The sequence below is a fragment of the Coptis chinensis genome, chromosome 2 (genome assembly GCF_015680905.1).
Source record: "Coptis chinensis isolate HL-2020 chromosome 2, ASM1568090v1, whole genome shotgun sequence".
Lineage (NCBI taxonomy): Eukaryota > Viridiplantae > Streptophyta > Magnoliopsida > Ranunculales > Ranunculaceae > Coptis > Coptis chinensis.
Window position 1 is genome coordinate 70,015,932 of NC_141457.1, and position 15,160 is coordinate 70,031,091.

The following is a 15,160-nucleotide window of genomic DNA, read 5'->3' on the forward strand; positions in this document are numbered from 1 at the left end:
CTTCAGTACACATTCCTCCATCTGACAAAGAGTCAATGTTTAATTTGTTGGGCAACAAAACATCATCATTGTCATACTTTCTTTTTCTGGTGTTCACAACATGAATACTTGAAGGTGATGGCTCTGAAGAAGTAGTGAAAAAACAGCACGCGTTAATGTATATGTCAGTGAGCTGTTCAACTGATAAGTCAATACTTGGGTCTTGCTGGAAGTCAATACTGACGTTTCTTGGTCCATCAATAGCAACTGATGCAGAAAGGTATGCTAAGGCGTCTGCATGTCTTATGTCGTTTCGAGGTCTTTAAATGATTGAAATGTCATCAAATTGACAAGCAAGCCTATGGATTAAGTCTAGATATGCTACCATCTTATCATCCCGTGCTTCAAAAGAGCCTTCAAATTGACTTGCTACTAATCGAGAGTCTGTAAAAACCTAAAGTTTTCGAACATTAAATTCTAAAGCTGGCATAAAGGATTGCTTCATATTCTGCTGCATTGTTAGATGCTTTGAAACCGAAACGAACTGACAGCTCAATTACTGAATCATCAGGCTTAATAAAAACACACCCGAGCCCGGATCCAAACTTGTTATGTGAACCGTCTGTGTAGACTATCCAGATGTCTGAAGATGGGGTAATAGATGTGGATGGTACCTGCCCGCCCCCAATTGTTGCCTCATCAACATATGGGCTTTCGTCTTGATTATTTTCAGGGACCATATCATCGATTGGAAAATCCGACATCAAAGATGCAAGAACATGACCTTTTTCAGAAGTGCGTGGTTCGAAAGTAATGCTATATGCACTCAAATAACTTTCCCATTCAGCTAGTCTACTCGACTCTTGTGCATTATGGAGTACTTTGCGAAGAGGGTACTCAGTGTATACCTTAACCAATCGTCCTTGAAAGTACGCTTAAGGTGTCTTGCAGAGTGAACCAAAGCGAGAGCAATTTTCTTAATTCTTGAATATCTAGTTTCCGCCCCCGTTAGAGTTTTGCTAATGAAAAAAATTGGACGCCCATCTTCGCCATCAACAAACAATACGGCACTTACCGCCGTGTCTGTGGTAGCCAAGTAAATTCCTACAGGTTCCCCTATAGCTGGACTAGCCAGAATGGGAGGTGAAATCAGATATTTTTTAATTGACTGAAAGGCATTTTCATACTCATCATTTATCAGAATATTTGGAGATGAAACAACTTATTGCTACCAGGCGCCCCGTGAGTTGTTGTATCTCCTTTTTTTTCTTTGGTGATGGCATATCAAGGATCGCTCTGATTTGTTCAGGGTTTGCTTCAATTCCTCTACGAGTCATTAAGTAACTCAAGAACTTCCTTGAGATCAAGCCAAAAGAGCATTTTGAAGGATTGAGCCGCATATTAAACTTTTCCACCCTTGTGAATACTTCTTGTAAATCTACCAGATGATCACTACTGATTTTGGATTTAACAACCATGTCGTCAATGTATGTGATAAGAGCTTAAACTGTAGTTTTAACCCCTCAATAATCATACTTTTAGACCAATTATGCGAGTAATAAATAAGAGTTAATGCTGATTATGTGTTTTTATGTATTTCAAGCAGTAAAGTTAATTATGTGCAGAAATGTGCCACTTTGGCTAGATAAAGGAGCAAGGGTTGGTTGAGATATGAAGTTCTGTGATAAAGGTCAAGATTCAAGGAGACAAAGCCTTTGTAAAGCCCGGTCAAAAGCTGAAAAGTCAACACGGGCAGAAACAGTGCACAAGTCGGCAGAACTTCCGAAGACCATATCTTTGGACTCAGACCTCGGAATTGGGCCTACCTTATATCAAAACGACCGGCTCGGAAAGATCTTTCCAATGGTCTAAGCCTTGACCAAATCAGAGGAGCATAAGTGGACGAAAAGTCTGCTGAAGTCGAAGCCAGCTGAAACGGGCTCTGTGGACTGAAGAAATTAGGCTTTGGGCTCGATTTTCTGGCCCAAAACATGGCTCCTCAGCCCATACACGAAATTGTGGATCTGGTCTCTTCCTTTGTATAAAATAAGACTTAGCTCTTAAGTTAGAGTGATAGATAGGTTAGAGTAAAAAGTAGCCATTAAAATAGCTTCTAGATCTAGTTTTATTTGAATTCAATTAGTTAAATTAATTAGTTTCAATTCATTGTTTTAGTTTAATCCTTTGAATCATTGTTCTTCATTTAAGTTAGATAAATAAAATAGTTATTCTTGTCATTTCAATTTTTGTCATTTCAATTTATTAGATCTAATTTCAATTGTTGTTATTCAATTCTTAGTCATTAATTAGATTTGAAGTATTGGTTAATTAAAAGTAGTAAAGTTCACATCTTTATATATGTCATTTCGTTATTCATATCTTGTCATTCGAATTCACGTTGTAGTATAAAACCTCCACTATTGCTCTCATTAAACTTTGGATTACTAGTCAATTATAGAAAACTTCAATACTAAGGAACTGAGAGTGGAACGAACTTTTTACTCCACTCTATTTCGATAGAATTGAGAGTATAAGAATCTTTGATAGCAACGCGTAATTTAGTTTAGTTTTATTGCGTTTTGAGTTTCAACGTTCATTTCGTAGTAAACTATTCTTTTTACATATATCAGTATGCTTCCATAATCTTGCCTAGCATGTCTCCAAATATAGTATTGATCATTTGCTGGTAAGTGGCGCCAGCATTCTTCAACCCGAAAGGCATCACTTGATAGCAAAAAATACCTTGATCAATTATGAATGATGTTAATTCCTGATCTTCACCAGACAACGGGATCTGATAGTATCTTGAAGAAGCGTCCATAAATGATAAGCGTGGAAATCCAGATGTGGCATCAACAAGTTCTGATATCTGCGGAAGAGGGAATAGATGTATAGGGCATGCTTTGTTAAGATTGGTGAAGTCGATGCATACTCTCATCTTGCCATTCTTCTTCGGCACTGCTACCACATTGGACAACCATCTAGGGTATGAAATTGGGAGAATAAAATTGACAGAGAGTAAACAATCAATCTCTTCTTTAACCTTTAGCCTTCTATCAGGAGCCATACGTCTGGGCTTTTGTCGTATAGGCTTAACACTTGTATCAATGTCAAGCTTGTGACAGGCAACATTTGGGTGTATACCTGGCATTTGCTCAAAAGACCAAGCAAAAATGCTCTTGTTCTTTCTGAGTAGAGTAACCATTTCCCTTTGTTCATTTTCGATAATTTCGAATTTGAATGAAGGTTGTTTCTTTGCTAGATTCTCCAATTTGAACTTCTAAGAGGCGGTCTATAGTCGGTGGTCCTTCACTTGATGATATGGTGGAACAGTTTATATGTGGTATGGATTGTGCTTGAATGACTTCTTGTGAATTGCTTAAAATTGTGTTTCCATGCATATTAGATTGACGGTTATCATCTAATATTCTTTTGTGACAACGGCTAGCCATCTGATCTACTCGTATTTTGCAAATTTTGTCTAGAGATGGAAATTTCACTGCTTGGTGGAGGGTAGAGACAACAGCACCCATACAGTGGAACCAATCCCTACCTAAAATTGCATTGTAGGAAGATTTGCAGTTCATTAAAAGAAAATCAATGTTGACCGCCTTATCCATGAGTTTGACTGGTAAAGAAACTCTTTCGACCGGAGTTGATGTTGTTCCATCAAAACCGATTATTAGGTTGTTATCTGTGACAATCAAATTTTCTGAAAGTTTCATGTTATTGTAACAACCTACAAAAATTATACTAGCAGAACTTCCAGTGTCTATCATGACACGCTGCACTCGCCATAGACCAATAGAAGCTGTGATAACTACGGCATCGTAATGAGGGTGATGGATGTCAATTAGGTCTTTGTCAGTAAAACATAGTGGGCTTGGTTCGATGGTTTCTATGCGAGTTCCTTCAATAAAATCGAAGCTATTTATGTGATATAACTCACGTAAAAATCCCAAATTTTCTCTTTGCTCACATTTTTGTTTTGTGTATGACACGTCATTGATTCTTGTGTGACCAGCTTTGATGATGTTGTAACCTGAGATTGACAAATTATGTTGAGCACTTTTAGTGCTTAAGAATTCCTCTACTTGTCCCTTCTCTACTAGCTTTTGTATCTTTCCTCGTAAGGATCTGCATTGTTCAGTTTCGTGACCAAAGTCATTGTGGAAAAGACAACATAGATTTTTATCACGCATAGACTTTGTACCTTCGGGTAAAGGCATTGGAGGGAAAAGCAGATTGCGACTTTTAATCTTCTCATAGATTGAGGCATATTTGGTATTCAGTGAAGTGAGCTTCATTTCTTCAAGAAAATTGTTGGTCTTTTTAAGATCCTGCTTCTATTGTTGAGTTTCCATTGTGCTTTGTTTCTGCTTGCTTTTGGTATCTGTAGATTCTTTTCCTCTAAAATCTTTGTCCCTTGAAGTTCGTGCTGCCGCATCTATTTCAACATTGATGAACTGTAACGTTCGTGTGAACAAGTCAGATTTCGTCTGGGGAGGATCTCTTACTAGTGAGTTATATATTCCGTTAGTATCAAAATGGAGAGCCTCTTTGAATGCGTGAATGATCATCATAGCTGGCACATCTGTGACACCTGCTTAGATTTGGCGAAATCGGACAACGAATTTTGCAAGTGTTTCATCCTTCTGTTGTTTTGTGTTTAGCAAGATATTGACATCTTTAGGCCGAGTCCAATTATGTTGAAATCGATCTGTGAACTGATTTGCTAACTCCTGGAAAGATTTGATAGATCTAGCTGGAATTTTCGATAGCCATCGCAAAGCTTCCCCTTTTAGGATTGCCGGAAAAAGTTTGCACAAGAGAGTATCATCCTTACGCCAAAGAACTAGCCTGCTTTTGAACTCCATAACATGGTTGTTTGGATCACCTTCTGCTTCATCGTACTTAGGCAACTCTGGCTGTTTAAAACCTTCTTGATGTTCTGCATTTTGTATACCCCAGGAAAAACGTCCAACGATGTCTTCATTTACGGCTAAGTCTTTCCAATGTTTTTCCTTTAGATCAGTATTATTCATTGCCTTTTTAACGATGTCTTTAATCTGGCTGCATCAATTATATGTTATTCCTTCATTTGTTTGGCGTGCCGGACGATTTATGGTTGAACTTTTTGACCTTGTGTCACATCGCGCTTCCCCGGTTGTTGCCATATCCGGAAACCTTGGGTGCTTTGATTTGCGAGACCTATATGTGAAGTTTGAAATGTCGGTGCTTTGGAAAGTAATCTATATGATGAGTGTTATCTCTATGTCGGTCTTCCGGTTGTCTTACGCACTAATTCCTTTCGTTCAAGTCAAGTCTTAGGTCGTGATTCGGATCTTGCACGAGGTCCGATTTCGATTGCCCCAAGTGAGTTCTAATGTTGGGTGGTATCATCCGATCTGACCGCCGTAATGTGCTGCTATTCTGGCTTATGAGGTTTGTATTACCTCGGTAGTATGGCTGGTAGCTTGTTTGGTGTGAATCAGACTCCCTTGGGGAGATACGACGACTGGTATGTGACCTGTGATGTTGTCTATCACGCCTGCTATTACGACCATTGACATCAGGAGTCCTCAATCGCCTCAATAAATTGGTTGAAATATTTCTTGGCCTGGATTGATTTGGTCGATTTTCAAGGACAGCATCAGTGGTTCGGAATCTTTCGCTATTGCTTTGCAAGCGGTGGAATACACTGCGGTTTTCTCCAGATCTTGGGATTCTTGATGGAATAGATGAAGCAGTATCATTATTGTCTATCTGTACTTGCTTCCCTTCATTTATTTGCATCTGCAAGTCTGCGTTATGCTCCTTTTCCCTTCTAAGTTTGTTATGCAGAGCCTCCAGAGTCATTTCTTCATCACCTGTGTCCATATCATTTGGATCTGCAACCATATTTGCATCTGCATCTAGCGAATTAGTATCATTAGGAGGAGAAGATATTGGAGCCTGCGACCTTGGAAATTTAGATCTGCGCTGTCTTGGTACTGGAAGCAACAAAGGTGGAGCCTGTTGGTTTGATGCAACTTGATCGACACGAACTTCAGCATTTTGTTGATTGTTTCCCTCGGATGGTTGTGCTCTTGCCTACTTGTTCGCTAGAGATCTTGTTATAGTAGCCATTGACAAAGATTGAGAGAGAGACATGGAAGAGAGAACGTTAATAAGAACCGCAGACGGCGCCAATTATGTTTGGGTATGAATTCACCCAGACACACTATTAAATCTACAAGGGGAGATGTTGTATAAAGAATGGGACTGTGCCTTTAATGGCTGCCTACGTATCCAGAATATGTTTCCAGAATCAAGTCTCTAAAAAACGTAGTTCTTTGTTAAGTGAATAGTCCTATTTATAGAAATAGAAAATAAGAGTCCTGAGAGTACAGGAACTCTTACTAGATAGGATTGGTTAACTGAACATGTGATCGGCTAAGGTGACTGACTGGGCCGTCCAGATGTCTACTTCACACGTGAGCCGTCCAAGTGGCTAACTAGCTAGAGCTGTGAGTAGTCCAAGTGGCTAAGTGGACATGTGACCGGCTCAGGTGACTGACTGGGCCATCCAAATGTCTACTTCACACGTGAGCCGTCCAAGTGGCTAACTAGAGCTGTGAGCCGTCCAGGTGGCTAAGTGGACATGTGAGCCGTCCAAGTGGCTAACTAGAGCTATGAGCCGTCCAGGTGGCTAAGTGGACATGTGAGCCGTCCAAGTGATTAACTGGAACTGTGAGCCGTCCAGGTAATCGAGGATCGGTCACTTAGTCTTAATATAAAGACTAAGTCCCTAATGAATTCGTTAGCCAGGATACGAATGTGGAGGTACGTACAAATGTGATGCATAAGTAGTGTGAGGTTCCTAGAATGGAAGGGTCTCATCAGTCCTCCATGGTACACCTCCTTTGATCCCATAATACAAATCTCTCTCTTAAACAAACAGCTTAACTCCCACAGACAATACATAAATATAACTAATAAGGACAAACCTACACATAATGCCAACAACTATGGAATACACACTCTGAGCACAATATTTCTTCTTTAGTATGTGAACCTGATGTTGCTTGTACTCTTCCAAAAGGAGTGGAATAGTGAACTGATGTTTGAAACCAATCAAAGTCATGGGGTCCTCCTAACACTATGATTTAAAAAATTTGTCAAACGTCAATCTTATTTATTTCTTACTGCACTGTATTCGTAAGTATTCTTCATATATAATGCTTTCTTCCCCTTCCAACTGGGCTTTCATAAGGCAATTTTTTTTTATTACATTCACATATGGACATATAGTCCTACCCATATATATTTGATACAGAATGTAGAACATTATACTGCGGAATTCACACCATATAATAAGGATAAAATTCTTTTTAACATAATGTTGATTTCTGAGGCACTTGCAGTCGAATTCCTGGACTGTACCACTTCACAGATATCCTTACCATTGAGTATAATTTAATCAATTCCAACAGATGCGGACATTATACAAATGCTTCTTCAATTTCCATTTTAAATTTTATCTTTCATAATACTTCTATGTCGTAGATGGTATAGAAACGGAGGAAAATTCAAGGATCAAATTATCTTAGCACATATAGAGAGTAGTAGTAGAAAACAGCCCACCTTTGAAAGGGCATCAGTGGCTAACGATGGCTTCTTGCGTAACTCGGTGAAAAAGGCGTCTTTCCTTCTTTTCCCTAGTACTGTCAAGATCAAAAGTGTACACACTCTAATTAGATTATAACAATTGGAACCAATAACAGAGCACACCCAAAACAATGGTCATCATTCTTCTCCAGTTACACGAATATCCGAACTATATATAAATCAAAGTCAGAATATATACCATATCAATCTTCGTTGAGCACCAAGAATTTATCACAAAAGGAAAGAATCATAAAGTCACCGCACTTCCAATGTACACTTCAATGGCTGCTATGTGCTATCTAAACATTCGAATCACCAGAAAGACTTCTGTTTCCGATGATGAATTGAAATTCCTAGAATTTGAGCTACCAACTTCTACCAAAACGGGTGGGTGCAATACAAGGTTTAAATTTAACACGCTGCTATATTTAACTTCAAACTTCAAGCCTCGTATATTTCATGCCATTTTCGAAAAATTATGCTGTTATATCTAATACACCTTAGCGAAACTTAGAAAACCACCACTAGCCGCTTTCGGCACCAGAAATGGTGTACAGTCTCATGTATCTGGATGTGAGCAGTTTGGGCATCTCAACAGCCTACTTCCGTTGAAGGAACAGGAGAAATGACAACTGGAGCAAAACAAGAACCTCAAAAAGTTCCAAACTGCTCATTCATAAACCCAACTCATTCTCTCTTTTGCGCATCATTCACTCACCTAACTAAAGTGGCAGCCTAACACTCGCATGATAAACAAGTCCTTACTCGCAAGTGACACCCCAAAACAATACTAAGCAATGACATAGAGAATTATATGAAGAAAACTATACTACTATGCACTCTGTTCTGGTATACCTTTGGCACCTTTAAACCTTGAAGGATTAAGTCCTTTCTGCGCATTTTGTGTTTTATTGACCTGAATAAGGTGGTGAAAACAAATTAGAACAGAGTTAAAAATAAAAAATTCTAATGGGAAATGTCAACATGTGACATGGTGTGATTCCAATTCAAGAAATACAAGTAGCACAAACTTACAGCATTGAATAACTTGACCACTGAAACTCGGACAATGAACATGAAAGAAGAGAGCTTAATCAGTGAAGGAAGACAAAAAATGTTACTTTTACTTGTCAGAAAGGACGACCTCCTTAAAATTAGAGCTAGTCATAGGACCAAAGTGATCAGTACCTCCTTTAGTAGCGACACCAAGAAGAAACTTTTCATGGGAATCCAGAAAATTGGCAGCCTTCACATGGCCTTTCTCCCCCACCTGGTGAATAAAAATAATTATGATTTGTAAATGCCAATGAACACCATGAAAATAGAGAGGGCGCGGGGCGCTAAGAATACCTATGATTTGTAAATGACAATGAACACCATCCAATTAGAGGCGGAAACATATGACAGTTCAGTCAAGAGATTGTAGACTACAAAGCTATGTTACATGGACACACCATATTTTAAAAATAATCTCTGTCGAGATACGTATCCACGTGTTCATGTCGGACACACTGACACATTGTGTATGTGATATACCTTGATTTTTGACATTTCGCCGTGTCAGACACTTCGTATCCAACTTGGATACGGACACACGTGTTTGTGTCAATGTAACTTAAGTTTCAAGGAATGCTGCTTAAGTTTGCTCTGTTTTGTCATATGGTTTTTACGCTGTTGGGTTTGTGGAATCGTCGAGCTTTGCTCCGGTGTCCGCCCATGTTGCCTTCAGTACATTTCTGAATTTGGAGAAAAGAGCGTGCCCCGCGCTCTACTACAGCCAAACTAAAGGCGCGCCATGAGCTGAAGCTACTGGAGGTTGGCCATGACCAAGGCGCACCCTGCGCTCAACTTACTGGAAGTCAGCAAAGAAGGGAGCGCACCCTGCGCTCGACCATGCCTCGGTCAGGGCGCACCCTGCGCTCATGCCTACCGAAATTTTGACAGAGTTGCGATATTTCGGCCCAAAGCCCATTTACTCACCTTTTTCTATGTGTACCTATATAAAGGAAATAGAATAGGGTTTTGAAACAACTTTAGAGAGATTCATTTCTTGGGTATTGTGGGAGCTCTATTGAGCTAGGGTTTGAGTGAGGCCTCTTGTTCTTGATTCTTGATATCTCTTGTAAACTCTCCAATCTTTGCTATAAAGGAAACTCAGCTCTTATGTGGATGTAGGTAACATTTACCGAACCACTTTAAATCTTTGTGTCTCTTTGCATTATTTACTTCCATATTTATTGTTTGCTATGATTGTGATGATAAATTAGTGGCTTTGCATGTTGAGTTTGTTGTGATAACTACCGAAAGACTTGGGTCGGTGATTTCTTTGGTGTGAACTCCAAGTTGAAATCATTTAGGATAGAAAGTAGTTAGATTGAGGTGTGACTTTCTAGTGAAATCTCCCAACAAGTGATATTAGAGCCACGGTTTGAATCATTGGAACAAGGTGTATGAGGAAAGACTCCACCTTTAGTAGAGAAGGCTAGGTGTTTGAAGAAATTCCTCTGAGAAAGTCTCCACCGTTGTTTTGGTTCAGTGGAAGTCATGACGACCGACAAAGAAAGCTACAAGATAGAGAAGTTTGACGGAACAAACTTCAACTATTGAAAGATGCAAATCGAGGACGTACTCTATCAAAATGATTTGATGGAAACATTGATAAGTAAGAAGCCTGATGAGATTCCGCAAGGCATATGGGATTTGCAAGATAGAAAGGCCTTGGCCACAATCCAATTGAGTCTTTTGAAGTCGGTAGCCTTCAATATTAAAACTGAGAAGACGGCGAAGTCTCTCATGGAGGCACTTACTACGATGTATGAACAAGCCTCGGCCGCGAACAAATTCTATTTGATCACAAAGCTATTTAGTTTAAGAATGTCGGAGGGGACCTCCTTCAAGGATCACCTAAATGAATTCAACCAAACTAAGGACCAATTGGAGTCGGTTGAGATTACATTTAGTGATGAGGTGCTAGCTTTGGCGATATTTGGACAATTGCCTCCAAGTTGGTAGGCGACCATGGCAGCTTTTAGTGGCTCTGCGGGAATGACCAAGTTGAAGTTTGAGCACGTTGTTAGCATGATACTAACCGAGAAAATCTGGAGACAGGATTGTCCTTCATCTTTGGGGTCAACTTCGGGGTCGGCATTGAGCACTGAAAGTAGGGGAAGAAATTCAAACAGGAGTTGTGATAAGAAAGAGTGGAGGGGGAGATCGAAATCTCAAGCCCCCCGATTGCAAAGTGTTGAACATAAACCTCGAGACATAAGTGAAGTTGTATGCTACAACTGGGGTAGGCCTGGCCACTATAGTCCCAATTGCCCGGCACCAAGAAACAACAACAACATTAATAAGAACAAGAAAAAGAATCAAGAAGCTAATGTTGTTGAGATGGTAGATGATGCCTTAATATGTTCGTTAGAGCAAAAGAAAGAGTCTTGGGTACTTGATTCCGGTGCATCTTTCCATGCTACCTCACATCGAGAGTTCTTTAAGAACTACGCTGAAGGTGACCTTGGAACGGTCTTTCTTGGTGATGACCAACCTTGTGACATTGTTGGCAAGGGTGACGTGCATGTCAAGATGAATGGCTTGTCATGGTTATTGAGGGAAGTCAGACACGTTCCATATTTGAGGAATAATTTGATTTCTGTGGGGCAATTGGCAAGTGAAGGATTTGTTACAGTCTTCACCGGTAACACTTGGAAGGTCTCGAAGGGTTCAATGGTTGTTGCAAATGGCAAGAAAGATGGTACTCTCTACATGACTATACATGGGTGTGAGTCAATTGCCGTGGCACATGGCAAAGAGGATCCGAATGTTTGGCATTGCAGACTTGGTCACATGAGTGAGAAAGGAATGAAAATCCTTCACTCTTCTGGTAAACTCCCAAAGTTACAGTCGACTGAAATTGAATTCTGTGAGAACTGCGTATTTGGAAAGCAGAAGCGGGTGAGTTTTCAGAGAATGGGTCAGACTCCAAAAGCTAGAAGGCTTGAGTTGATTCATACAGATATCTGGGGGCCAGCTAATGTCTCTTCACTTGGCGGAAAGTTCTATTTTGTGACTTTTATTGATGACCATACTAGGAAGGTGTGGGTCTATTTCTTGAGACACAAGACAGAAGTATTTGAAGTGTTCAAGACTTGGAAGGTCATGGTTAAGAATGAGACAAGCTTGAAAGTAAAGAAGCTGAGATCCGACAACGGTGGAGAGTATGAGGATTCAGGTTTTAAGAAGTATTGTGCTGACAATGGCATCAAAGTGGAAAAGACTTTGCCAGGGACACCTCAGCAGAATGGGGTTGCAGAGCGAATGAATAGAATACTAACAGAGAGAGCTAGGTGTATGCGTACACTAGCAGGCTTGCCCAAGCAGTTCTGGGCAGAAAGTTGTGGAACCGTCAAGATTTGCTCTGGTGTCCGCCCATGTTGCCTTCAGTATATTTCTGAATTTGGAGAAGAGAGCGTGCCCTGCGCTCTACTACATCCAAACTAAGGCGCGCCATGCGCTGAAGCTACTGGAGGTTGGCCACGACCAAGGCGCACCCTGCGCTCGAGCATGCCTTGTCCAAGGCGCACCCTGCGCTCAACTTACTGGAAGTCAGCGAAGAAGGGAGTGCAACCTGCGCTCGACCATGCCTTGGTCAGGGTGCACCTTGCGCTCATGCCTACTGAAATTTTGACAGAGTTGCGATATTTCGGCCCAAAGCCTATTTTCTCACCTTTTTCTATGTGTACCTATATAAAGAAAATAGAATAGGGTTTTGAAACAACTTTTGAGAGATTCATTTCTTGGGTATTGTGGGAGCTCTATTGAGTTAGGGTTTGAGTGAGGCCTCTTGTTCTTGATTCTTGATATCTCTTGTAAACTCTCCAATCTTTGCTATAAAGGAAACTCGGTTCTTGTATGGATGTAGGTAACATTTACCGAACCACCTTAAATCTTTGTGTCTCTTTGCATTATTTACTTTCAAATTTATTGTTTGCTATAATTGTGATGATAAATTAGTGGCTTTGCATGTTGAGTTTGTTGTGATAACTACCAAAAGACTCAGGTGGGTGATTTTCTTGGTGTGAACTCAAAGTTGAAATCATTTGGGATAGAAAGTAGCTAGATTGAGGTGTGACTTTCTAGTGAAATCTCCCAACATACGCTTTCACATGGATCGAAAATTAAGAATTTTAAATCAAGGGAAAGGAAGAAGATAAATACTAAGTGTTTTTCCTTTTTGGCCTCTCCCTTAACTTTGCATTCGGCTTCATCTTTGGCAAGCTTCTCAGCAATTAGCTTCTTGTGCCCCGACAAAACTGGTCCCTAGGAGAGCGAAAAAATAAAGTTTTCATAAACACTGGAGAGAAACCAATGAAACCCATAAAAAGAAATGAAACTTGTAACAAAAAAATTGATTACAAGTAAATCATCAGGAACGGTCTTGTTGGTGATCTTCATGAAAGCCATCTTGAATGCTCTAGAACCTTGAGCAAATTGAGTAATTCTAGGTTGAACCTCGTGATTGTCTCCATCTTCTTATTCATCTTCTTCTTCAGAACCATCAGCTCCCATTTCTTCATCTTCTTCAACAAAGTCTTTATGATGAGGAGTAGTAGCATGGATACCATCATCTTCTTCTTGTTCCTTGTCTTCATGGTGTCCTTCGTCGTCATCATCATCATCATCATCATCATCGGATGAGTTGTAGTCTCTAGCTCTTTTGCGGAACAATTTATTCATTCGCATATCAATCTTGTTGCCCTTTTTATCTCCGGAGCGAGGAAAATTTCTAGGCTTGTTCTTCATCATTTTGCCAGACTTGCTGCGTCCAAACTTATTATTATTATTATGATTAATAATATATACTACTGATACTGATGAGGGCTACGCCATAGATAGAGGATGGATGTGCAAGTGTAAAAGAGAGCAGATTCAAACCTGTATAGAAGACAAAGACACGTGAAGTATACTGCATTGCAGTGGGGCGTGAGCGGAGCAGTTAAAAATGTAAGAAAATGATTAATGGTATCGATAAATTATTTTTTGAGTCATTAGTGATGTTACATGTGCGAGATCGATACTGAAAAATATGAAAAAATAAACTTGAGAAATCCAAAGAAGAGCACAAGGAGAGATGGTGTATGAGAGTTTGGAGAGTAGAAGAAGCAGGAAAAACGAGCGTCGACCGAATGATTTTGCCTTTTGTTTTAGGGCTTGGCCGGTGGGATCATTCTTGTATCGGACCCAATCCCAATGGATCAATTCAATTCATAAATTTTTATTTGAGAATATAGATCAAGACTCTACTAGTATTATACTGCTAAGCGGTGCTGCTATGGTTATTCGGCAAAATTACTCGTTGAATAATGGTTCAACCATTGGATTGGATGCTATGACAAACTCCCTTCAATATCCAGAAACAATAACTCTATTACCTACCCATCAATTCCAATTTAGCTCATCGATATTATTAACAAAATAACAAACAAATAATACTAAAACAAGATTTTTTTTTTCTACTAGAAAAGGTTCTATATGATCTGACCATATGGATGACGATAAATTCTTCGAAGATGGCGATTGTTAAATGGAACCCTTGGCAACTCTTCGCTCATCTTCCCACTCTTGGATAGTTTTTGTATTTGGTTATCGAAGAAGTGAGAGATAACTGGAGCCAACATAACATTACAACTTTATTTGGTTAGAGAAAATATAAAAAATGAAAAGCCATACCTTTTGGTTCTAGGAAGAATAATTAAATGGTGTTATTTGGTCTTTAAGGATCAAAAACCTTGCCACAAGTAACTAGTGTATTGTTGTGCAGTGGGGCATGACTGGACATGCAGTTTGTACCCATATCTTTTAGATTAAACAAGGGTGATTCCATCGGGCACTCATCAAATTGGATTGGCCAACCCCTCAAAAAAAAGAAATTTTACAAGTTTGCCATCAAAGCCCAGGCCCAGGAACCAATTCAATTGGTCTTGCCAAAACGAACCCTCCGGGCCGTTTCTACACTCAAACGATATGGCCACGTCGTTTTGAGTTACATTCAAACGATATGGCCAAGTCGTTTGAGTGTATACCAAAATGATATGGCCACGTCGTTTTAGTATACACTCAAACAACTTGGCCATATCGTTTGAGTATACACACACTAACACCCAATCAACGTGACCATATCATTTGAGTGTACGCCATATCGTTTGCGTATACACTCAAACGACTTGGCCATATCGTTTGGGTATACACTCAAACGATATGATCGCATCGTTTGAGTGTTAGTTTGTGTAACACTCAAACAATATGGCCACGTCGTTTGAGTATACACTCAAACGATATGGCCATGTCGCTTTGGTATACACTCAAACGACTTTGCCATATTGTTTGTGTGTGCATTTTAGATTTGGCTAATCATTTGGTATCACATGCAAGCGATATGGCTGGGTCGTTTAGGATTTATATGGGGCGATATGGTGAAGTCGTTTGGACATAAACACCAATTATATTTTTCTTATACATAAACACTAATACTTTT

The 15,160-nt window shown here is 39.8% G+C and overlaps 2 protein-coding genes across 2 annotated transcripts; both read right to left on the reverse strand.

Moving 5' to 3' along the window:
- Positions 1-3,194: 3,194 nt before the first annotated feature.
- On the reverse strand, positions 3,195-4,286 carry LOC147517479 (uncharacterized). The gene has a single exon (XM_086593610.1). The coding sequence runs from the start codon at positions 4,284-4,286 to the stop codon at positions 3,195-3,197; it is 1,092 nt and encodes a 363-aa protein (XP_086449736.1).
- Positions 4,287-7,463: 3,177 nt separating this feature from the next.
- On the reverse strand, positions 7,464-13,773 carry LOC147517480 (uncharacterized). The gene is made up of 7 exons (XM_086593611.1): positions 13,248-13,773; positions 13,042-13,154; positions 12,844-12,945; positions 8,818-8,899; positions 8,665-8,684; positions 8,485-8,545; positions 7,464-7,685 (listed from the first exon to the last, which is right to left on the reverse strand). Exons 1-7 carry the CDS (start codon positions 13,429-13,431, stop codon positions 7,558-7,560), a joined length of 690 nt encoding a protein of 229 aa, XP_086449737.1. The 5' UTR covers positions 13,432-13,773; the 3' UTR covers positions 7,464-7,557.
- Positions 13,774-15,160: the final 1,387 nt, after the last annotated feature.